At 40.7% G+C, this 26,676-nt stretch overlaps 1 protein-coding gene across 2 annotated transcripts in view; it reads right to left on the bottom strand.

Annotated features, from left to right (window-relative positions):
* Window positions 1-2,871: 2,871 nt before the first annotated feature.
* Window positions 2,872-26,676, bottom strand: part of disc1 (DISC1 scaffold protein) — a 42,364-nt gene continuing 18,559 nt past the window's right edge. Inside the window, exons 10-14 of one of the 2 annotated variants that reach the window (XM_040139031.1) lie at window positions 21,059-21,119; window positions 14,250-14,493; window positions 11,707-11,751; window positions 6,711-6,834; window positions 2,873-4,730 (exon numbers count right to left, since the gene is read on the bottom strand). In XM_040139031.1, the coding sequence (XP_039994965.1) occupies window positions 4,537-4,730; window positions 6,711-6,834; window positions 11,707-11,751; window positions 14,250-14,493; window positions 21,059-21,119 (668 nt within the window). In that variant the 3' untranslated portion in view covers window positions 2,873-4,536. Of the gene's footprint in view, window positions 4,731-6,710; window positions 6,835-11,706; window positions 11,752-14,249; window positions 14,494-21,058; window positions 21,120-26,676 lie in introns of both variants that reach the window. The other variant, XM_040139032.1, reaches the window with a different exon arrangement.

Below are 26,676 nucleotides of genomic sequence, written 5' to 3'. Positions count from 1 at the left end.
GACTCTTTTATTATTAAGGTATATCAGACATCAGATGCTTGATTCACCAGGGATCTTTTAATAGGAAACGTGATTTTCTGCTATTTGTTTCCTCTGGCTCTTACTGCTCAGACAGATCACATGCAGGCTAATTATTGCAAGTTCAGTCAGAATGATTAAATATGTAAATGAGTAATATTTATGACTGGCTTCCTGGAGAATCAGTAGGTCTCTCTCTGAACTTGCACGGACACGTTGCACACGCACAACTTTCCTTCCTGTTCTTTCAAACTCTCAGTTTATCATGTGTAATTGCTGAAAGGATCAGTGTGTAAATTAGATACGTCAAAATGAAGCTGAAAATAGACATGTGCTTTGCGTCTGAGTCCACTTCCTCCAATCCTGTGATTTTGCATATAGTCATAAGTGATGGAAATAGTCTGTTTCTGAGGAGACTGCAGCTCCCACTGGTACAGTGTTTATAATTAAGTGCAATTTTCAATGTCAGGATCCGACCACAGGAAAAAGAGTAAGGCAGGCTATTTCCTGTTGTCTCCACTCAATCTGCTCTGTTTTTTATGTGTGCCATACTTCCTCTACTGGCTTGACAGAGAAAGATGCAGATTTTGAGCTGGGAAGTCTTGCAATTAAATGATTTAAAATGCTTATTAATTCCACTGGAATTTCCTCCCTGTTTAATTGCTCAGTTGAATTTATTCAACAGTTGAATAAACGGCAGAGTGCATTTGAATGAGTTCCCAAAACCACTGGAAAGAGTGAAGTAAAAGGCCAGTTGCAGACAGTGGTTAGTACAGTGTCCACTTTTGCTCTGTACAAAAACGCCTCTCGTGAGACCTACCTTCACTGACTCAATAACCAGAACTGACGTGCAGTCGCTCACACATAACAAAGGTGTTTGTTTCAGAGGAGGATCCAGAAATTCCCAAGGAAGGGAAAGGCATGACTACCAAAAAAAAGCTCTATTTGCATTCATTGGTGGTGTTTGTGTCTCTGGTTGAAGCGATGCGAGAGGAAAAGCTGCAACACGTTCTATGATTCTCCCATGGTTCAGAGAGTTTGTACATGTACCACCTGTCAGACAACATAACAGCTCAGCACCGAATCAAATAAATAAATCCACATCCCAGACCCAAAACCCCTGGTACAGACACACTCCTAAAATCATTCAGTCATTCACATCTAGTCAAGAAATATTTTTCATAAATCCAGTGAAACATTCGAAGGGGTGGAACAACATCACTTGCATTTGCATTTCATTTAGGATGCAAAATTTATCTTTTTTCGGCGGTCTTTCTTTTATTGTATCTCCTCTTCATTAATTTTAATGGCAGAGTAAGAAGGACTCCAAAGTGAAACATGAACATTTGTAAAATGAATCATTTTATACTGAAAAAAAATCTATTTATCTCACAATCAATGGAAAACTTTATATCACTATATTTATGACTGATTGATTGAAAGTAGAGCAAAAGTGTAAGGAGTGGATTAACAGTGTGTCTGTCTATGTAAGCTGCAAACATTAGCATGTCTGGCTAACTAAATTAGTACCTGTGGTAACCTAGCATTAAATCCAAGACCAGAAGCATTTCATTCTACATTATTTTATGGGATTAGAGGTTATTTTTTAAAAGAAAAGGCCTGTTCATGACTGACACCTCCTCTGTTTAGTATTGTTTCTGCTACACAACAAAGATGCCGACTTTATGCCTGCCATTTGCAGCTTTAGCCTCAGTCTTTTAGCACAATATCATGTATGTATGTAGCCTTCAAGTGCATATTTAAGTCTCATTTTAGGGGGGTTGTTTTAAGTCAGCTGCAAACATAAAAAAGTTAACTGGAGACGATGTTTTAAATCAACTCATGAAGCTAACATTAACTTGATTAGCTGGTTAGCAAGCTACAGCTAATAAAATCTGCTAGCCACAGTGGTAATTTCAGTCAACAAATCGACAACTGCCAGCTAGAAAATGAGAAGATGTGTTTGTCAACTTCTGTCTGAAGTCAAGGACCCACTGTTTCAAAAGTAAGTACAAATTTCGAGTGATAAATCTGCCACTGTAAACTGTATATGTGCAATGCAAGAACATAAAGCTTGAGGGGAGTAGCAAAAAAAACTAACATGGGCTGATGACCTGATTGTATTGAAAAAGTATTGAAAGAAAACAGATTAGAGTAATATAATCTATAATAGTAGTACAGTATAGAATTACATTGTACAATATAATAGTAACCAAAGTGCTGAGTCAAAAGGCCTTACACTGCATGGTGCTTCATTTCATGTAAGGAAACATCTCAACCTGCTATATCTGCATATCTGATAAACCCTCTGGGTTTTTCTCCATGGCCATTTTATGAGCCGAAAGACCAGGTGGGACACAGTATGGTGCAAATACCAATTCAATTATGAGGCGGGTGTTTGGCAGAAAGGTGTGTGTGCAGAGCTCTGTCTGTACGCTGCCTGAAGCTGATCGATGTGGAGACTTCTGGCCTGGCAAGTGTTTTGCAACCTGGTAGTAATTTGAGAAAGGCCCATTGTGATGCTGTGGAAAAACCCTGAGCAATCAGCTGTGTTTACACCCCAGAGCGCGAGACTGCAGACACGCCTCTGCGGATCCCTCAAATAGCCCCCTGCTCCAAAAACACAGGGCAGAATCAGATGGAGACAAAGCGACACCATCCCATGTCCCCAGCCCTGTCCTCTGTGAAGCTGCCACCCAATTAGCCACACCGCCGCTGCCGAGGTGAGATAACAATAGAAGCCCATGTATCCCCTAAAGACCTCACTAAAGGACCTTTAATACCATATTGATATCTCCTACATGTCACTACTGCCCTCACTTGCCTGGCAGCATGCCCGTACATTTTATATGAGGGAAAATCACCAGAGGGGTTGTAACTCAATACAAGAAGAAAACAGCAGGACACAACATTAGGCTGAATGGTACATGCTGTAATTAGTGAGATGCTGTAAGGAATAAATATACGATACAGCGAGTTCAAGATGCACAAATCAAAAAACTGATTAATGGGTGAAAGTACAAAAATGTTTCTGACAAAGTCAAGTGACACCCAGTGGAATGAACAAGTATATTCTGAGCTGACATAAAATAAAATAAAAAACACATCATCAGTGGCAGATAAAATTATTTTAGAAACAAACAAACAGCAGTTGCAAATACTGATATTTTATCCTTCAGTTTTTTTATAGGCTTATTACACAACTGTGACAGATATATTTTTAAAGTACAGAGCATCTCTCCAAGAATACACTGCCTTAAGACAGGGAGGGGGAAAAAATCTAAATATTGCATTTTCCACGCCAAAAAACTTTAAAGTGTTCAAGTTAGCTCACATTCTGTAGCACCACAAATGAGTTATTTAATGGACAAAATTGCACGTAATTGAAGTCAAAATGTACAGAGAACACACAAAACTGGCTATACGACCTAAAAATGGAGCATATATTTTAGTTTATGTGCAAGACTGTTTCCAGTAAAAGATGTTTAGATTGTCCACATGGTCCAAAATTCAAACAGGTAGTTGCAGTGAGCAATTAGTAATTTTTTGGCTTCAGTTTGGTTTTCTGCCTTTCTCTTTAATAAATTGTATTTTTTTTGTTCTTGCCATTGAATTTTAAACGGTGTACGTTTTGGAAGAAGAAACAACACATTCTTACTCTTATAAAATAGAATTAAAGTTCACATGAAATGCACCACACCTTTGCTCAATTCAGTGCACTCAGGGGTTTTGGTGATACAGCTTTACTTAGTCTGGTATGACCACTAATTTATGGTGGCTAATGTTAGCTAATAATAGATTTAAAAAATGGCTTCTAAAATTGCTATGTGACTGACATTATTGGGTCATTTATCAGCCTGTAAGGCTTTTCTCTTTGTGCCCTACTGTTGCATTATTTTTTTAGGATTTACCATGAGTCATTAACTTTTACTTGTGGCCATTAGTTGCTGTTGTTCAGCAAAAGTTATATAGTCTCGCCTTACAGCGGATCATCTATCTACCAGTTTGTAAATGACAGCAAATCAGAAGAACCGGAAAACTTTCAATTAACTAGATAATAACCAAAAATCTGTAATGTTTTGACAGTAAAAACTGAAGAAAAAAATGTTCACCTAGTTGCTCGTCACTAGTAAGACATAACATGAAAACCTGCATCCAAAAACATCTTGAAATAATCATTATGTCAGCTTGGGGCCTAAGGCACTCTTTACCTGGTTTAAACTTAGGCTGGCAAGATCTGAGGAACTTCTAAAATTTCCATTAAAGTGTCTTATATTTTGCGTTTATATCAAAATCCTTCATTTTTTTTTCCATTTGTAGATAAAATGTTACACAGACTTTCTAAGGCTTTGTGCTGGAAACTTCCAGCAGTACCACAGAGGCTGGTCGTAAAGCGCTTTGAGTGAGGCTTTATGGTAAATGGACATGGGGTCACTTCTACTGCAAAGCCGAGGTCAGCCTCTTATAGAGCCAGTCTGTATGCGAGTGGTTGTAAAACACCACAGGCATCCATCCATTTCAAATGTCCCAGCTGTCACTGAAGTACTGGTCTTCTTCTTCTTCCTCCTCTTCTTCTTCCTCAATCCCATTTTTCATGAGGTCATCGTCTAGTAACTCATTCACTTCCTCTTCCTCCTCTTCTTCCTCCTTGAGCTGTGTGAGCATGGTTTGTAAAGTTGCTTTTACTTCCTGAACTTCTTTTTCTAAAGACTGTGCAGAGTGAGTTAAGGAAGAATCTGATGCTTCAAACACAAGCTGAGAGTCACACATTAACATGTAAATAAAGAGCATGCCAGCGGACAAAAATTGGGGCAAATGTGACACTTGTGGCCCTGAATTGTTAATGGTAATAGCAGAGGGCAACCATAACCTGATGAAGTCATCAATCTCAACTTTGGCCACCAAACAGATTACTGGGACAGATCATCAAGGCATACCCAAATGACCCCATCCAATTCACTATTCATGAGCTCATCTCATCTGTGAAGCTTGGTGGCAGTGTGGGGACCCAAGCAAACAGACTGGCCAGCTAAATTATTCATAACCCATCAATGAAACGGGATAGAGGCTGTCATCAGTGGGGGGATTGTTTAACCTGCTTAGAAACTCAAATTAATCGTGTGAGTGTCCAGCTTAAGTGGCAAATCAAAGGGCTGGCTTTGAAGGCAGATGGGGCCTGATGGCTCGTTTTACTGTCAGAATGGACACAGATTGTCCTCATTCATAATTAACCAGCTGTAACAGAGCTTTTCATGAATACTGCAGAGGGTTCGACAAGACTTTTAAGACAACATGATCCAAATGAGACGATGAGGTCCAGAATTAGGTAGAAAACCTTTAAAACTATCCACTGATTGACATCATTTTGCCTATCCGTCTTCGTCTCTGTGGTTGTCCATCCACCCACTTGTATTGACAGCAGGGACTCAATTAAGACCCTTAGAGACTGGGGGTTTGATCTTCCTGTCACTATGGCAACAGTAGCGTCCTGCTAAATACAGTTTCTGTTCAACGTCTGCAACACAACAACAATATTGTTCTGTGTCTTCAGTGTCCTCAAGTGTCCACGGCACTTTAGCAAAGGAAGAGTGCCTTGACTTCAAAAAGCCAAGATGAATGACATGTAGGGACATGAAAACAGAGAGGTGGGGAGAAGCGGCCCAATCTGTGTCTATCTCCGACTGCCAGGCTGCATTGATATCATGCAAACAGTGGAGGAGCCTGCACTGACCCCTGACAGCACAGCAGGGGACGTGAATCTTTAATCAGATGTAAAAACAGTTCGGCCACACTTCAACAGAGAGTGAAGGACATTCTGTAGAACCCACCGCTTTTTGAAAACCTCTTCATCATTTTGTTGGGCAGATTGGGAAAGTATTTCAGGCAGTCCCTGTTCAAAGAAGAGAAATGAGGCATGGCAGAAAATAAATAAATAAATAACCATTAGGTTAGGTGGTAAATTTTCTTGATCCCTGTGTAGAAATATCACCTTTTCTATCTGTCTTAATAAGCCCACAGTGTAGAGAGGAAAAGTGGAGCGGGAAAAACACACTAATCTATTTCCAATCAGCTTTCTAATTAGCGTGGAAAATGATGTATTGTGACCTGTAATCAGCTTCAACAGTTTCATTTTAGTCATTATCATGGATATTGTAATTTCCTCCGAGCCAGTACCAGCAAGTGGAAGTGGGCAGACGGGGGGGCACGAGGAGAGGGGGGAGGGTCAGAGGGAGGTTGGACATTAAGATATGACTGGAGCGGAGTCATTACAGTGACATTCCTCTATCTGCCGCAGCGCTGCCCCTGTCAGCCAACTTTAATCTCAGCCCATGGTGACTGGCAGCCCACATCAACGGCCCTCTAATAACCTCGCTTGGACTTTAACCATTTCATTTTCCAGTTGGTACGTCCAGCCTGTCAAGAAAAATCTTCTGATCCCAGTTTATCTTCAACATCCCCCCCTGAATGGACCCATAATGTCAGATAAGACAGGTGTTTTTTTCCGTCTGAAGGTAAAGTCACCGAAAGGTAACATCAGTCAGCCTAAATGTAGTTTGGATGTGTTCTTTTGAGAGCTGGAAGGCCTTGAGGAAACTAGGTCTTCAAGATGGATGGACAGATACAGAAACACGGGCACAGATAGTGTACAGTTTATATTATATACGTATATTTAGGGAGCAGTGAAAGGATATGGGTGAGGGCCTGGTCCCGGTTCAGTATGGCCATCTGCAGTTCATCTTCCAAGGTCAATAGTCTGTCACTGATCAGCTCGCAGCGCTCTGTCAGGTCTGCAGTCTCTGCCTCGCTGCACCCATCCTGGCAGGAAAAGGAAACAAGGGAAGAAATGATGACAACAAAAAGGAAGACAGAGAAAATGTTTCCCATAATGCGACTGGATAGAGTCTTTAATTAGTCCCTCCATGCCTGGTAAACACCCACGTCTTTCAAATCAAACACTTCCATTTTGTAAACTTTCTGTTTCTGTATCTTTTTGTTCTATAAAAATTTTAAGTCTTGCGCTCAACATCATTAGGGTTATTTTTCCTCCATAGCCACAGAAGACATTCTGCTCGCTGTGATGGGTAGACTGAACTTCATGTGTAAAACTGGTGGAGTCCCCCTTTAATAAACAACGTTCATAATAATGAACACAATTTACTTGTGTTATGACCATGCTTCTAAGCCTTGCTAATGCCTTATCAGTGCAAAACAGTGCGTATCTGTTTCATAGTTGTATTTGTCTTCATTACTTGCCAAAACTACACAAATAACAAAGATCCACGCAGTCAAATATTGTGTTTACAACCTCTGTCTTGTATTATCTCATAAGAAAATAATCCAAAAAAATTACACGTGCGCTTATAATTAACTTCCTGTAGAACAGTTCTACAGAGTCAACACCAGTGCAACAACACCTGTAGCTTTATTGTGTCAACATTTCTTGACTCGAGTTGTTTTTTTCTCCCTTTTAGATTAGTTTTAATAATGATTGCAAATGTGCTATTATAACAGTGAGTCAGAGCTCAACAGTACATTCCCTCGACTCAGTTCTTCTCGTTCGCACTAAATCCTTTACGTTGTTTTAACCAGATACGGGTCTGAAGTGGAGAATAGCTGGACAGGCAAAATATGAGGCTGCCAAAATACACACCAGGGGGGCTGTGTGCACTACATTTAGCAGTGTATCTGCAGATGATCTGAAGATACTACGAGGCCGAGTGTGTATTGGTGTATGGTGGCGATGTCATCAGGCTGGTGGAGGAGCAGAGTGCAGTGGGGCACAGCATTCAGAGAGCAGAGCTGGCCATAATTAGAACAGGCCCCTTTGCAGACATTGTGTCCTAGTTTCTTCACACTCGTCAAGCATAGGAAACACAAACACACACACCGGAGTGCACAGTCCACACTCCAAGCAAATAGACACACACTCGCGTGCACGCAGACCCAGTGCACTTGTCAAACAAGTCTAATCTGACTCATAGCTGCAGGTAGAAAATATCAACTCCCTGCAGCTCAGAGGTGTCAGAACAATCACTGGGAAGTCATGTCTCTGGTCCCTGTCCTGGAATAGCAGTCCTTCTCTGGATGATGTAAGATCTTAAAAGAAATGTACAACAACAACAACAACAGGCCTGAGGCATGACAATGTGTACAAGTCATCCCTGATGCTATTAAGGAATGAAGCAAGACTTAAAGGCAGAACAGCCCACAGGATGCAGGATTTAAAGAAAACATCACGTTTTCGCGTGTGAGACACTTAAATGAACAAGCGATCGCTAACACTAGTCTGTCCTCAGGTGACATCTTATTCGATGCCGGAATCCCTCTCTGCCCATACCAAGAAGAAAGACAGTCAATTTATAGATTCACTGAGCTGTTTGTTTGTCAAGGTTAGGAGCATCTTTAGCAGATAAGAGCTGTGTAGCCGAGCTGTTTGTGTAGCTGATTGATTGTATGCATTACGGCCTCCAGTCAGCCTTTTGTAAAGTCAATACAACCACAAGATAGAAAACAAAGCTCGCTGTGCTGAATGACACTAGTTAAAACATCCCTGACAGTTTATTAGCAACTTTTACCACATACCTTTTAAAAAACTGGTACAACTATGGAAAAGTTGTTATTTTGCTCCTAGTGGTGATTAAAACAATACAAATTACTTTATATGCAACCTCTGCCTTTGACAAACAAGAAAACATGGGAAATGAGATTTCGACAACATGTCAATTTGCATAATAGAATCCCAGGCGTACATGTATTGGTGTGTGGATTCCTGATGCATATTAGTGCTGATTTTATTAGATGAAACCTAAACAACAGACTGCAGAAGGATGAAGTTGAGCAAATTATTTAGAAAATTCAATATTCAGATTCATGTGTGCACTGGTATGGTTATTTAAGCAATAATGAGTGAGAGGCAGCAGGTAATTGTGTCTGTTCCCCTAGGTGCTGTTAGGCCCGACACTTTGCACCACGCGGCCAGTACAAAGCACCAATATTGCAGTAGCATTAGGTCATAATTGGTTTTTACAAACAATAAAGTAGCTGAATTCATTTTAAACTCGGGAGGAAATGAACTAGCTTATAATTAACCAGTGTCTGTTTTCACTGATGCTCTGTTAGTAAGTTAGTGGGCCCACTCTTAGAAATACAGTATATCAGTTTCCGAGACCGTGTACAAGACCATTTACAAGTACAGTATGAGTTGTTAGCAAGTCTGTAGCTGTGTCCCAGTTCCAGAGCACATACTAGCTGGACACAGTATCTACTCTATTAGTCTTTTTAGTATATTGTTTTAATACCTAGCACACAAGAAATGAACTTGTTTTATACTAACAGGAAATGACACAATACGTGCATGCACCTTACTGTGACTTTGAAATGTCACTGACAATTAAACTTCACACAGAGAAAACAAAACTTTTCAAAGACTGTACTACTTTTGTTTAATGCTTTTTTGGTTTTCTAAGATCATCCTGGAACTATCTCACCACAATTCACAGTTTGCATTTCATTGTGGGATAAGAGCATCTATCAACAGTACACTCAAAAATCGACCATTTGCTGACAGTTTTGAGGATGCTTGAGTTTGTCACAATTTCAAGCGTCAAGTAGAATTCAGATACAGCTTCACTTTTTGAGTCTGCTGTTGGTTTACACTTCTGTCCCACATTGCACAAATCTCTAAAATTGTCGCCAGTTTTTGGAAAAACATTGAGCTCTCTCTTTGGGAAGTTTGGCTGGCAGTAACACGCCAAAGTTGCAGTTTGATTTAACATCTGACAGCACATGTACTGTACCTCGTTACCTGTTAGAACAAAATGGCCAACCTGATTTCAAATACTGTATACTCCCTGCAAAAACAATATACTATATATAAAGATTTAGTATATAGTAGCTACTGTTCACAGTTAGTGTGTAATAAGGATTTGTGACACAGCAATCATCTCTTGTTACCACAGTTCTAACAGGGATGGTGTAAATTTCATGACATTATCATTGAAACTACCGGATTAACAAATATAATCAAAAGCCTTCAACATTTCAATTTCATTTTTAAAGTGGGTTTAGAAACACACACACAGAGGCAAGAAAGAAGCCCCTACCCACAGATCATCACACAAGGCGACACATAAATAGCTTTACGTTATAAAATAATGAGGTTATCATAAAGATCGGCTCTACGTGTGATTAGAAAAGAACAGAGGAGCAGAATTGCTTGTTGAGCGGAGAAATGCACTTCTGGTGCGAACTGCCAGGCTACTGCTCGTGCCAGACAGACTCGTGCTGGCCATCGGGCATACCGGTAAAAATACCAGGTGGGCCAGGTTTTTACCGTCCCTGTCTGTCTCTTTACCGGCCCTCTCTGTGCTATGTGACTGTCATGTGCACGTGAGAGCGCGCTACATGTGTATCTCAGGGTTCCCCCACTTGCCAAATCCCACTTTAACCACTGACTGCAGGTCAGTATGAAGAGGGGAATGTAAGGACCTTGAGAGGATAAAAGAACAATTAGTAGAGATTAGAAGAAAATAGAGTAGTGCTAAAACACACACTTGCACACAGGCACACACACCAATCAATCTCCATTGTGGTAGCAGGGCAGCAGCTTGGCAGCAGCTAAGTGGAAATCATTTACTTAAAGTCATTATGGAAAGGAGAAGGAGGACAGACGCTCTTGCAAGGCAGAGAATCCAACTCCTCCATAACACTATCACAACACCGTCAAGATACCAATACCATTTAACAGCCATCATATCACTTGACTCAGTGATGCATCATAGTTTATTATGATTGAACCATTTTATGCTAGTTTTTCAATCATTCAGTGCAATTCAAAGTTGCATACTTTAGATATAGAAGTCACTGTCCTTTCCACCTTTTGCATGAGCATAAATTGGTCATTCAGACAGCAAAGTTACTGTTGCTTTGCCTATCAAGCTTTCCATTGGCACACTTTACAATACACTTTACAATTACACAGTTTTATCACTCAAATTTTAGTTATAGTTGTCAAGCTACAATCATGGTTTGTGTAAGGGATTTAGCAAACGGTCAATTCTCTGACATTTAACTTTTGCATGAAGTTTTAAATTTAAAATGAAGAATTTAGTTAGTGGCAAGCAGTGACTATAAAGCTGCCAAATGATTATAAATGGCTGCAATCAAGTGAATTTTCGCTCTTTTGTTGGTGGCTCGGACTCATGTTTTAGGCACCAAATGACAATTTATTAGAGTATTAGGGAACACATGCAGAGGAATTCCAACTGTAAAATCAGGATTAAACACGGACACACACCAGTTTATTCTGGTTTGAAAACCTGCAGGGGACACTCCTTTAATAAGTATATGTAGGTACTGTTTTGCCTGCCAGGTGTGAATGGGTATAAATCTATGAATTTAAAGCAGAAGGGTGCTGAAAGGAGAATACATGCTCAGCAAAACCCTCCCCTGTATAAATAAAGGTCTTTAAAAGCCATTGTGCACACTCAGACAGTCTGCGACAACAACCCAGGCTTCTCATGTAGATCAGTATTGATCAGACAGTTACAAGGGTGACAGGGGTCATGTTTAAGTTAAGGTCAACTAATGGATTCTTCTGTGTCCCAGTAAGCCCAGTGTCAATGCAACTGGCACTTTAATTACACTGATAACATTCAGCCATACACTGACAGTGTTAGCGTTACCAACCTCTGGGTGATTATCCTCCATGCAGAACAAAAACTCCTCCAATTTCTGCAACAAAAGGGAAACATTTGTTGAGGCCACACAGTCACAAACCTGCTCATGAATAATTGAAAATGCAATTATGTTGGCTGTGTACTGCATGTGTGCAGCATCATCATAATGAGAAGAGGTTGTAATTATTCACCACCAAAACTGACAAGGAGAAAATAGATAAACTGGCTCATCTGCACTGCAGGTTTCTTTGTTAGTATTCCAAGTATGTAATTGTACATTCTTCACCAAGAAAGGAGTTAATTAGTCTACCTATTGGAGGCTAACATATTGTTTGTGGCTTTAGGGTAAGTACGTACTCTAAGAAGGCAGAGTAACAACAAATAACAATCAGCAAAGTTTTAATTATTTTTTAAGTAAAATCTTTGTGACACTTTGCTCTCCAGTAAACGCAGGTGCAGTTGACCATCTATAACTTTTCAAACTGTATCTGATATGAGATGGTTAAACGCTGCAATTTTGAACCAGTCACACAAACTGGATTGTCTTTGCTTTCTCCAATTACATCCTTCTCACACCAACGTATAATCTTTCACATGCAGTTTTCTAGGTACAGATTGCAAAGGTTTTCTGGCATCCAACTGATAAAATACTTCTATTGTCGGTTGCCTTGAGATGAAAACACTCACATCTACCAAACTAGCTATCTGCCTAAGACTTTTTTTTATTTTTTTGAGTTTTCGTTCCTTGAATATTCAGAAAAGTAAAGTAGAAACTTTAAGTTTGCAGGGTGATATTAAGTGGCTAAAAAATAAGAATAATAGTAAAAAATGTCATATTTTTATACAATGATTTCCCTAAGAAAAACAGCTATAGAACAAAATCATCCACTAAATTACCTGTTAGCATCTTCTCTTTCATGAGAGATTACAAGGTGCTTGATTATATGAAAAACATGTTAGCTGGTTAGTTGGGAAACGAATATTTTGTCATTCATTTAATGTTAAATGCTGCATGGAGCCTTCACAGTACATGTCCATGTCCATGCATGCCAGAGATTCTTTTTGTGCAAACAAATTCAGAGTAATATTGTGACTCAGTTCCAGAGACATTTCTATATTTAGCAGGTTTGCACTAAAGTTATGAATTATTCAAGGATATCTACTAAAACTTATAACATGTACTTTTGCAGCCACATGATAATCTCAGGGTGAATTCAGAGAATATTTTGCTACATTGAATTTTTCTAGTAAAGAGGACACAGAAAATAGAGTGCAAAGGACTGAGACAATAAAAGGTAGAAGAAAAGGAAAGAAATGGTTGGCTGTCCTACCTTTTAGTTCTTGATGAAATAATAGGAGGGGCCAGGCTTTAGGAGCAGAGAGAAAAGAAGAGAGAAACAAAGGGAAAGCAGGAAACAGATTCATGCTGTTTGTAGAATGCAGTCAGGCAGGGTAGGGGCGGAAGACATCAATGCAAAGTGTATATTTATGGATGCACAGGGCAAGACTGTGAGAGAAGTTAAAGAGGTTGCAACAAAGTGGAAGAATGAAACATGACAATGAAAATGCACAGAATTTAATTGGAATACATGCAAGTGGAAATTCTCCCAGCAGCATCAGAAAGACCTTCAACAAATATTAGCTAATGACCACAGTCCACTAAATCCATGCTGAAATAAGTAAATTGAAAAGTATCAACTAATGCTGAAAAAACTATTAAGTTAAATCACAATCTGTGAGCCAAACTAACAAAATATAGTCTCACAAAAACCTATCGTACAAGTGAACTATTTTATTTTATTAATGCTGGTTCTGTTGGCTTTGTTCCTATCTCAGACAAGTGTGTCAGACTACGTGGGCGGAGGAAAGTCTGAGGGAAGGAGAGAATGAGTCTGGCTCGGCCCTGAGGCAGTGGACCTCTACCCACTGTGGGATAGACCACTACAGAGAATTCACACACACACACACACACACATCCACGCACACACACCACACACATGCATTCCCCTGTAAACGCATGTAATCATGCAGAAACAGACTCTTAAATCTGCACTCTGTAAAATGAAGCTCTTGAAGGAAGCCATGTTTCCAAATGGTTCCCCCCCCCACGCCCACATTTTCCTTGTTTAAAAATACCTTCGAGCAAACGTGCTAATAGACTGCTGCTCATCTCACTTTAGTCGACAGACTTTTATATTCAGACAACTGATTGGTGAATGTACGCACTGAAAATCACCTATCCGGTCAAGTGGTAAGACTAACAGAGCAGGCAGACTTCATCTGAGGTCGCTTTTCACACCACAGTGAAAAAAGAAAAAGAAGGAGCAAATGAATGTGAAAACAGCCAGTTCTCATTTAACCTTTTGATGCCGAAGATGGGTTATGTGAAGAAAATATGTAAGACTTCAGCTGTTGAAAGCCTCAATCTTTTATATTCAAGATACTCCAAATCTCTGTCTGCACACATCAATCTGTCATGCACTCTGCAATGCATGGATGGGCATTTAGATGAATAATTGATTGTGTGTTGTTAACAAGAAATTGTTGCGTTACCTTAGTGAACTCCGAGTTCTGTAAGTTGGCATCGGGACACCAGCGCCCTCCTAAAGCAGTCAGCATAGCACAGTCTTCTTCTTCTTTGGTGCATGGCTGGGCTGTAGGATAAACTGCTGAAGTGGGGAGGTCTTCGATGTCTGCTCCACTGCAGCTGGGAGTCCGCAACTGGAGGCCTCGCAAAAAAAGGTGACACGCTTCCAGGTCAGCTTCCCAGATCCGCTCCAAACCCGGACAGCCACAACTACAGAGGGAAAGAGACCAGCATGTTATGAGATAAGATGCGATACGGTATGATACAATACAATATGGTACAGTACGATACAATACGATACAATATGACACGACACGATATGATACGATATGATACAATCCAATACAATAAAAGACACAATGAAATACAATACAATACAGTAAAAGATTAGATATGACACAATGTGAGATACAATGTGATACGATATATTATGAGATATACAACTTACTATGTGTTATATGATATGATAAAACTATGAAAAAAACAAGACAAGTTTTATATATAATTTGATATAAATACTTTGGACACAAAATTATGTAGACACAAGAAAATATAAAGGGCCATGTATATAAATAGTAGTAGTGTATGGATTCTGTGTATGGATTAAACAAATGAAAAAAAACGTGTTAATGAATGAGTTTTGGAGGTGTTGGTAGGTGTATTGTTGGACAAAGTCAGGCTAACTGTCTCCCCTTAATTCCAGTCTTTATGCTAAGATAAGGTAATCACAACCTGGCTGCAGTCAAAACAGAGTGATATTGATCTTTTCATCTATCTCTTAGCAAGACAATGAATGAGCATATTTCCCAAGAACTATTGGTTTTATATACATATATATGTATATATAAAACACTTTTGTTACACGTCAGTATTTATCACATATTTGCATGTGTAAACACTGAAAAATTGCTTAAACATGTTGTGCAAACATGCACTGAATATATATTCATAAGGGTATAAGATGCTAAATGTACAGTATGTTGCCAAAGAATATAGACAAGAAGTGTAGACATCATGATCACACTAATAGCAGGAAATCAGGACATACAATAGTATGAAGAATTATAATAATAATAATAATAATATATAATGCATGCCATGACTGTGACTACTTGATAATTTACAAAAGTGGTTGCAGAGGCACAGTAAAGGACATCTTTAATGACATCTCTACAATAAAGCCTTGACAAAAGTGTGACAGGGAAGAAATTAATCATTCAAAGACTGTAATTCCATTGAAAAAATGTATTGAGAGTGAATGTCCTCCTTGTAGGCTTCCCTTTCCTTCAAAGATCTACAGCAGAGAGAAAAGAGAGCCCGGATGTGTTCATCTCTGCTGGGGTCACTGAACAGGAGTTCAGGGGGAGGACAAGAAGATTGCTTTTTGCTTATCTATTCACTAAATTACAATCACTCATCCTTTTTCACTCTTCCTCGCCTGACCCTTGTGACATCTCAGATGCAAGCTCCAAGTTTAAAAACTGAAGAGAACAAAGCAGCTACATCTGACCGAGTGTATAATTTAGAAAATGAGCAATTGTCACTGGTTAAGATGGCCACTGTGTGAAAGCAATCATTTGTGTTTTACAGTAACACCAGACGTTTTATGGTATATAATCCACCATGGTGATGACAGTGTTGATGTAGAACCATAAGCAGGTCTTTTTGGCCATCAAAAAAAAGGAATTTTATTTCATTCTATTTCATTTAAATGAAATATTCCTCCACAGACTCACACTTGAGACCTCTGACCTTATAATATTCATATTTATTCCCCTTATTCTTTCAGTGACCTTTGGATAACAAATCCTTCTCAAATAATTGTGGTCCCAGGTGACATTTCAGGACCATTATCAATTGATGTTCGACAGTCTACTTTTAATATGGTTTAGGAGACACAAAATGCAAAAGTTCCACACTTAAGAGCATAAATATTTCTAAGTAGGAAAAAAAATCTTCTGCCTTACTCATCAATAACAACCTTGTTTCCACGAATTAATCTTGTGCAGAAAACAAACTAAATCTGACAGGATGCAGGGACAAAAATGTGGGTTTTATACGTATCAGATGCATCAAACATCTCAAAGTTAGAAATTTCCTCCATCTATGTGTTTGCCGATTTCCAACCCAGGAGGAGATTCTCTCATTATGTGGAGACACTAATTCCCACATTGAATGATTCAGAATGATAAAAACACAACAATTTCATACTCTAAGCACAAATATATTTACATATAAGCCTTTCTCAAATATTCAGTATTTTTGCCTAGAGTGTGCCTCCCTGCTGCACAGTTAGATTTGAGAAATGGCTCATTCTCCATCATACATAAACAACTCAAAGGCAAAATGCACCCAGACCATATTATTTAATCTCTCCCTCTGTTCCTTCATCTCTCTCAGTGATGAGGCCGCCTGAAAATTGAATGCCACTTGTTTTCCAGCCCATCTCCTGCCTGAAAAGGCTGCCAACCTCTGTCCCCTGCCAACGCACGCCTCTCAGCCGCTCTCTAACCTTCAATTGGCACACACACACAATAGAAAAATTGCTTGGCCTAGCCCCCCTGCCCTACCTAATTTGCTACTCAACACCACTGCCTCTGAATCCTGCTATAGTGAGGACACAACCAGTGAGCCATGCCATTGTTATTTGTCTCTTCTGAAGTGGAGAGGGACACACAAACACACACAGATACACACACACACACACACACACACACACACACACACACACACATTTGGGCACATATGTGTTAACTTAGACACACACATCCCCATAAATCATTCGCTGTGGGAATTAAGTGTTGTACAATCATAAATTCCTCTAAAAATGTCATAGCCTGCTTCATCTATCACTAAAAGCTCCTCTTCAATGACAGCCACAATTCATTACACATAACTGGCATTGGCATTGGGGCTCTGTGTACTGAAAATTCAGACAACATGTCAACGCCTAAGCATCCCTATGATGGTGGCGTCCTGGTGCCTGTCGGTATGAACTCTTCGCCCAGGGGTTAATTGGTGGCAGCCACTTGGCCTGCCATCTGACAATGGTAGGGTGTGGGTGTGCTGCTCTGCTGATGGCCCAGTAATAAGCCCCCCCACCCCCGGGGGGACCGCTGACTGACAAGGCTGCTCTTTCTCCCCAAGGCATTACGTACACACGCAGACAGCTAGAGAGGAGGGACTATAAATTTAAGTGTTGAACCAGGGCTCAGCGGTCTAGTCCTGCTGGTACCAGAAGCTTCAGTTAGACCCCTCCGGAGTGGCGAGGCACAAAGCAGCTTCAGACACTGTCTGGCCAATACTCTGAACTCTATCTAGCATCGGGTTATATGCTCAGCTGCATCTTCAGCTTTCACACCATAATACCAATATCAGACAGACTGAAAAACGGCTCCTATCATCAAGCACAGCAGGAAGTTTTGGCTATCTAAGTGTCAGGCTATGAGTGTATTTTGGGTAAAGTAAGTGCCATTTCCCCAAGATATTATTATCCTGAAATAAAATAATACTAGTGTGACTTTCGCCTGTAGCGTCACATCAGCGCCTGTCACGTTGAGTATGCACAAAAGCTATAAACACAATGAGAATTCACACATTAGAAAGGAAAAAGGGGATGGGAATCTTTCACCTTAATCATGCAGGAACATCTCAAATAACACCAGCTGACAAGAGGTGCTAATAATATAGTGAAATACAATGTGGTGCCTACTGGATGCGGTGTGATGGATGGTGAATGAAGTGTACCGATTGTAAGGTGGGTGGCTTGATGTTTTGGGGAGGTATTGTAGAGCAGCCAGTTGAACAACCAGTGTCCCTCTGCTTCAAGCACTCTACATTTCTCTTATGAACATTCAAGATTTTGTACATTAAAATTGATAATAGAGTTTTTTCTTCACTCAGTTCCCCTGCTTAGGTGCTCTCAGCATGTCTTCAGTGTATTCAACATGTCTTGTCTGAGTATTTTAATGACTTCTACACCAGTTGCATTGTATCCATTAAATATGATAAATGACATCCATCTCAACAGAAGATTGCATAAATATTGAAAAATACAAGAGGCATTTCCAAATGAACCATCTACATAATGTACTAAACAACTGTGCGGTGCTGTTTTTTGTTCTGGTGACACACTTAACAGCCTCTGCGCTGCTCTAACATCCTGTTCTAGTCTTTAGCAAGGAAGAGATAATTGGTTTTTTCAACACCATCCGTCTCCACGGAGACCAGACATCTCACCAGTACTCATCTGCCTCTCTCCTCCCCTCCCCCCTCCTCCTCTCCTCACCTCCCATCACCACAGCACTCCATCAACAGTAATGTACATTAGAGCTGACTGATAAAATTTACAGTGGATGATGGCTGCGTGCGTGTAACTGTGTGTGTGTGTGTGTGTGTGTGTGTGAGCGTGCATATGCACACGTGGGGACAACTCCCCATTAAGTCAAGCCAGATCCAGTATGTGTAGCTGTGCCAAACTGGAGCTGGTGGAAGCTACTGATCCTTGCCTAAAGCCAAAGCTGAATTTGTGATTTGATCTGGAGCACCTCTGGTCAGAGAAGCTGATCCAAGGCTGGAGAGCCAATCAATTAATACAGAATGTGAATAGCAGGTAAATTACTTTAGGGTACCCATTGCCCAAGAAGGTGTCCTTAAATGTGTGTTTTTTTTTCAATGATAACTTGGTTAGATATATGTGATCAATATAATAGGCGGTTGAAGCAATAAAGCAGCTATTGGTGAAACTAAAAGATAGCATCAGAAAATATAGAGTTCCATTAAAAAGGGAAGATAAAAAGCACCCAGCAGCCCGACTGCTTTTGAGGCCAAGCATTCAATGAACAATTATCTATGCGTTATTGGTATTGTGGTGGAAATTCTGTAAACACTCTGGACACAGACTCAAATAAAACACAGACACTGTTGGATTTGATTTGTGATTATTATTTTCTATCACAGTATTTGTAGTCTGGGACTAAAAGGGGTTGATATTAACATCCTTAGAGAAGAGAAAGAGGCTTTCTGGATTTATAATCTCAGGGGCATACAGTAGAGCCCTTTGTCCAGAGGACAAAGAATAGAGATTAAAATAAAGGGTTTTATATAGTTATTTTTATAGTAATTTTTTTCGGGGGCACTTTACTGATTCTATTCATCATGGGGAATACTAGTCTTCTATCATATCTTCTGTGGCTCTGGATTGAGCTTTCCAAAGATTGATCAAGACTAGAGTCTATCAGAGTCAGGTGATCACTAATGTCAGTAGGATTCCCCTATGGGAATCATGTATGTCCGTACAAAAGTTTTTGCAACTCCATTAAATATAGGCTGAGATACTTCAGTCGGGACCAAAGTGGTGGACTGACCGAGGGACCGACATCCCTAGAGCCATGCCATTAGAAAATGACCGAATGATGTCATGCTGAACGAATTATCTCGGCTTGGGTTTGGAGATGTCAAATCTTTAACATAAAGTCTGTGATGAAGGTTTATGTGTTAGAGGTGCAGCATCCTTTAAAGGCTTGCCACCAACTGTATGTGTCTAGTTCTGCCTTCTTGTACTGCATATACTGTATATAGGCTGGGCTTTTACCCATTTTGTAAAATACCCTGACCAAGGTGTCTTCCACTAAGTCAACTGGTGTTGCCAAGTTGATGTTTTTTTTCACAATTTTACCATTAGATACATGGCGCAGACAGGTACTCTCTGAAAAAACAAACAAACAAAATACAAAGCGACCATCTGCCCTATTGACAGAAAAGGTCCCGAGGCATGCTTCCCTGCTGGGCACTGAGATCGCAGCCATGTTGCACCTTGACCACATAAACCCCCCAGCCTGTGCATCCCTCAATAAAAAACAGCCCCGCTGTATATGACTGACTCTTGGCACCCATCCAAAGAGGTTACCCTGTCTCTCCAAGGATGCAACACAGAAAGCCACCCCCTCTCACACACCACAAACAGAGACAAGGGTCAAGCAGACACACAGTGTCTCTGACAATATACTGTAAGATTTTCCTGGCTCAGAGTAAGCCAAGGAAGCCTGACCTTCCTTAAAAAAAGAAGAGATTGAATGAAAAACACAGCTTTCTACACAACTTTCTATTCATCCATCTGTAAAACAAAAAATGGCTCCAAAATGCCACAGAATAAGTGCTGATCGTACTGCAGCTGCTCGGTGCTGTCTGAGCTAAGCAGCTCTCATCTCCATACGGAAGCATAAACAGGTGTATGGTGTGGACAGTTGACTGGGTTCCACGCCCTCTGCTTGAAAAGTCTGCCACTCAGCAAACCACAATCCTGTTGTGTAACTGTCAGGAGGCTGGGCAGCCACCCGAGACACAACAGACCTGTCCTAAGTGATGTAGGAGCTCTGGGGCGCAGATAGAAAGAGCTATTGTTTTGTCTAAAATTGGTTACAGAGCGGAGAGGGGAAAAGGTGGAAACTGAGCTGGTGTAGAGGTATAAAAAAACGGTATAGAAAATATGTGAGAAGGTGGGAAGAGGAAGACAAATCGCACAGGTGAGAGATGGAGTGAAATGTGAGAAAGGGACGCTGGGAGACAACAGCATAAGAAAAATGTGTGAGTGCCTGATGTGGTGGGTGCGGTGATGTATTGGGGAGACAGCGCTCTGGTTAGAGGACAACAGAGGTGAGAGGAAATTCCTTGGAGGCTGTTGCTCTGTTTATGTCTTCTTGTTGTTTTACTCCTGTAGACTATTGAGTCTCCATGTCTGTACTAAAGAGACAAAGATGGCACAAAACACTCTTACCTGTGCAGTCTGTCCTCCAATAACTCAATATACTTGGTAGTGTTCTCCTTCAGTCGGCTTTCTGTATGGAGAGAAAAAGCAGAAAGGGAACAACAGCATGTTACCAGCATGTCATTTACTACTTTTATTAGCCATGTTGAGGTATCCTAGCAACAAATCATAGCTCCAATGCCATAAAACTGACTTGTCACTAGCTATCATATACATGGGCTCTATTAGGAAAAGTAGTCATCACGGTTGGCAATGGCATTGTGGTGAGAGACTGAAACAGTAGAGTTCAGTACAGAATCCCAGCTGGCTCTCTCTTAAGACAAACACAGAATTGAATAAAGATCATCCCCACTGCTCTGAGAAGGGATCAAATTGGAGACAGCCTGAGGATGAAAGGAGATTTTATCATGGCATAGGTCCTTATATTGGGCCAGATTTTCTGCAGGGCATAAAGTTGGATGGATAGCTTATGTTGCTTCCTGCACCCTTCTGCCAGCAGTGAGCAGTGCCTGAGGAGCCAGACACAGGCTGGGTGAGCGTTAGTCAGGATGGAGAGGAGGGCAATCTGAGCGCCGTTAATGAGCTCATGTATGAAACATGAGAATACCCCTCCCGCAGCAGCAAATCTTTGAACACAATAGGATGCACTTGTCTCAAATTGCAGCGATATACAGTGGATGTGCACACAAGCCATAATGTTCAATACAACCCTCCCCCTCCCCACTGAAACATCCACACAAAGCTGGCCTGATTAATCTGCCCATCCCAACATCTGTACAACTCAACAACCAGTCAGTGCTTTCCCACACTCTGGTGCAGCGGTTCCCAAATTTGGGGTCGGTGCCGCCAAAAGAGGTCGCGAGATAAATGTGGTCATGAAATGATTAACAGGATACGAAAGAATGAAAAAACACACTCTACTACACAAAACTGTATCTATTTTTTAGACATTTCTTTAGTCACTGCTATTTTTTTTTTTTCAAAATACTGGATACCTTTATGCATTTGAGCCTGTTAAAATCTGAGAAGGAGGGGAGGAAAAATTGTTGGTTAAAGGAACAGTTCGACATTATGGGAGATTTAAATATGGAGCAACAGCCAGTAGCTGGTTAGCTTAGCATTACACAAAGACTGGAAGACTGAACGCCAAGAAGTTACTCCCTCCACCTTTACCATTTCCAGTCTTTATGCTAAACTAGGCTAACCTGCTGTTGACAGTAGATTCCTATTTACCTTACAGACATGAGAGTGACATCAAACATCTCACCGAACTCTCAGCAAGAGAGCGAATAAGGGTATTTCTCAAAAAGTCAAGTTATTCCTTTAATAGAGTACATACCATATTCAAAAATCTATGACGAAGGGTCAAGCGTAGAATTTGCTTCATTTTAAGAAGACACAAACCAAAAATGTTTGGAAACTACTCTAGTGTAATGCCATTTAGCTTGCTCACTTTGACTAGAGCTCACACAGAGGGAAAGTCACCTAATTGGATGTTCTGAATCACACAGAGGTTTGAAATATAATTTGTATCATTGTCTTGATGGTGGTTATTAGACAGTATCAGCGGGGGGCTGGCACAGCAGGAAGTAAAGGAAAATGTCTGAGAGAAAGTGGCTGTGACACACACACACACACACACACACACACACACACACACACACACACACACACACACACACACACACACACATTCCTGTCCATACTTTGGAGAAGAGTTGAGATGGATATAGTTATGGGAATTGCAAGTGTGTGTCACAGAAAGAGCTATCTCGTCTGAGGGTCGTCTTCATGCAAAGGGGCCAAATCTGCTGGGGCTAGTCCAGTTGGGGACCACTGGACTAGCTATCACATATCTGTTGAGCAGATCCGGTGTACATGGACCAGACAGCTCACTTACTACCCCTCTAATTGCTATGTGAGATCCTACACTGACAGAGTCTCCCTTGTCAACTTGCATTCATGCCATCTCCATTAAGCGGCGTGCTAGGAAATAGCCACTGAATAATACATGGGGGTATTAAGCCTGACTTTGGACTGCACAGAGCATGTACAGATGCGAGATGACAAAGTAGGTAACAGCTCAAACATGAGCAAGAGCCAGATTTAGAAATAATATAAGGTGAAAAATTGAAACAGTCAATATGAAAGGCAAAAGATGAAGATGGGAGATGCAGACATGAGTGTATCAAGTGTTAACTTAATATTTCTTCCTATGCTGATACTGCTGAGGAGAGTCAGTGTGCCATCCTGTCGCCATGCCAACCCGTGGCAAAACTAGTGAGCTTTTTCGGGCGTGACAGATGAAAATAATTTTTTCTTTATAAAATGGGACAAGACGTCAAGCTGCAGAGCCTCCTCCTGCGCTAAGTGGAACCAGAGCACTGGGTAATATTACCACTTCCTGTAAGTCTACGGGAGGCTGCTGTCATTGGCAGGGCATGCGAATAAAATTGGCACTAAAAAACCCATAAAGAAGAGAACCACTCTGTTAGTCCCTGATACATGCGGCAGTATATTTGGTGTTGAACGAGCCTCACAAAGGTGTTCACAGGGCCCGCACTGGAAAATTCATGAGCTCAGCCTCCCCTCACACCAGTGATCTCAGCAGGCGCTAAATATCAATGATTGTTGCCAGGGACCCTGGCCAAAATCGAAGAGGCCACTCATTCATAATACAAACAGAACGGAGACACTATCGAAAGATGTTGAGAATGTGTTACTGAACGTCGCAAAGAGGCCATTTGCTTCATATAGGTCGAAATACTCATTCGTTAGTCTAATGAAGAAATAATTACTTCAGCTAAATAGATGTAAAGTTGATTAAAAAAAGGATGAATCTAATGATTATAATCATTGACATAGGCAGACAAAGCAAATGGAGCAGACATATCTTACAGTGATGGACAATTCGCGATGATGAAGTTATAGGCTTTAATGAGCCTGCAGACGTTAATGATGGTAAGGTGTTTGGATTTGCTCCTGCATTATAAGCATTTAAATAGCTCTCTAATTGAAAGTGAGTAATGCAGTAATTTCTTCACTGCCTTGTAACAATAAAAGCTCCCAACATCTGCGAGGCCTTCGTGTTGTCAAACAAATTAGAGGCGGCTCCGTGCTAACGCAGCACCACCAATATGCATGTTCTAAAAGCCTGCATATAATAGGGCAGAAGAGAAATTGTGTGTCTTTGTAATTGAGTTGAAGGCAGTGACTGTGATTAATGTGTTTAAGCACGGCTCAGTCTGTTTGAGTGCAACAGCACTGCAGGTAACACAAACACTCTGTCAGCATATCCAAGCACTTACATTGTATAAACGTATCTGATACTCAAAGCACCCCAGCAGCATAGCTAAAAGAGGAAGAGGGACAGGCTGATATCTCAGACAGACACTCAATAACCCATGATGCTTTAAGGCTGTGGGATCACAAAGCATAGCAGTACACAGACTGCAGCTGGCATGGCGTAACATATTGTGGGGTTATGCACGAATGCACGAAAAAAGGAATCATTTGACAAAAAAATTGGCTGTCTGTGCAAAATCTGTGCTTGGGTGGATATATATATATATATATATATATATATATTTCAGTTCTGGGCGATTAATTGCTCTGACATGCTCATTGTAATTGTAACTCAAGTCACACTCAGTAAACAGAGTTTGTTTAGAAGAGTCACCAAAATAATTTTAGTATGGGCTGCAAAATGTCACACAATGTGCCGTAAAAGCTCTAAAACACTCTCAGAACACCATCTTAGTGTAGCATGTTAGTATGCAAGCAATCTTCTAATTAGCACTAAACAATACAGCTGAGGGTGACAGAAATGTCATTTGTTTTGCAGGTAATTAGTCATAAACTAAAGTATTGGACTACCAGGAGATGGCACAAGATGAAATCAATTGCTAATCCATCCAGTAGTTGTTGAGATATCTCAATATGTAACCCAGTGGAGGACTGACAGACCAACAATGCCATCCCTAGCATGGCTACAAACAAACGGCAAACAGATTTTCGAGCTTTACTTTGTTTGCAGTGGACCAAGAAGTGATAAAAGATATAACACTGTGAAACTCACAGCACAGAAACTGATTGATGGTGGGAGCTATTGTATTGGTATCTCAATGAGCTCCTCTTTGTTTTTAGAGTAATTCTTATGGGTATGGACGCTGTGATACTCCTGACAAATTCACAATGGAATGACATCTTCCACTGAATCACAGGAAAAATGAATGCTGCCAAAACTTCAGAGACAAAAACCAGGAAACATTCTCAGGGGTCCACTTAACCACTACACTGCTCTCAATCACTCAGACACTCTTTAGGAGAAGAGCTGTCATATATTCCATCATGTCCTTAACAGAAGCACCCTGAAAGAGCCAGAGTTCTGAATAAATCATATATGTCCTCGCCTTAACTATCGGCACTCCATTAAGAGGAAATTGCATTTGTTTAATAACACAGAGTAAAGGCATTTTGATGTGTACTTCAGTTGTTGGACAGGGGGGGACTGTTGAGTTCTGCCCTGAATGGGCTCCATATACCTGCACAGAGGTGACACTGGAGTGGAAACTGTGTGAAGAAAGAATAGATGGTGGAGATTCAGTAAAAGACAAAAAAAAAACACAAATTAAATATGTTCCAGTTGAGCCATGAGGAACAGACAACTGACTGTCTTCATCACAGGCTGCCAAATTACCCGACTGCTACAGAATATATCACCTGCATACTAACAACAGCATTAAAAGATTACTTGGATAAATCAAGGGGAATTAACACTGATGCTGCTTCCAAATTTGAATGTCCTCACTCCTGGGGGTCATTTACTCATCTTATTCAGCTCAATTATTTATTTGTAAATTTAGCATTACTCCAGATCTCTCTTGAGGACAAAATTATACTCTCAGCAGGGACTCAGACCTTTAGCTATAATGGGTTTAGTATTCATCAGCACTTGTGCCAATGGCAATCAGGGATGTAATGGCTCCCAGGCCAAAAAGCCCCACACCGCAAAGTACACTGGGCAGAGATGCTCAACAAGCTAAAGCAGTGCAGTTTACCTGAATGTATATACATAGAATTTGGCGCGGTATCAGCTGAGCCATGCGTCACTTTAGAGTTCAATAGACAATAGACTTTTTCATGAACAGACGTATGTTTTTCTCGTCATACGATGACACTAGTGTCAGAAGAATGTGCTAGAAATGCCTCACAATCCAAAAGGATGGCTATCTTGACTTTGAAGCAGACGGTCATTTGTAGTCCCCTCTAGTTAAAGAAATGGTAATGTGCTGTTTGTGGGCTATCAGTTTCCAGCTAGCGTGAGCCAGCCCCTTATTACCAAAAAGGACGACAGTTTAATGAGCCCCTTGCTTGGTGTAAGCGACACATTTTGATATTGCGCCTACTGCCATATCGTGAGCGCCCATTTGAGCATGTGAGCAAGGCACACAACCAATCATTAATCTGCCGTCTCTTCCCACATTTGTGACATGTTACCCACCTGATTCCCGTTCCTTTGTTCGGCTCGAGCATTTGCATGTCACTGGTTTCCCAGCCTCCGTGTCCTCGAGAGCTGCATTATTCTGTGTGAGGCTCTCGGTGTGTTTAGGATAGTGATGTGAACT

The sequence above is a fragment of the Xiphias gladius genome, chromosome 11, assembly GCF_016859285.1.
Source record: "Xiphias gladius isolate SHS-SW01 ecotype Sanya breed wild chromosome 11, ASM1685928v1, whole genome shotgun sequence".
Taxonomy (NCBI): Eukaryota; Metazoa; Chordata; class Actinopteri; order Istiophoriformes; family Xiphiidae; genus Xiphias; species Xiphias gladius.
The sequence above is the reverse complement of the archived record's forward strand: the minus strand, read 5'-3'. Positions and strand labels throughout refer to the sequence as shown.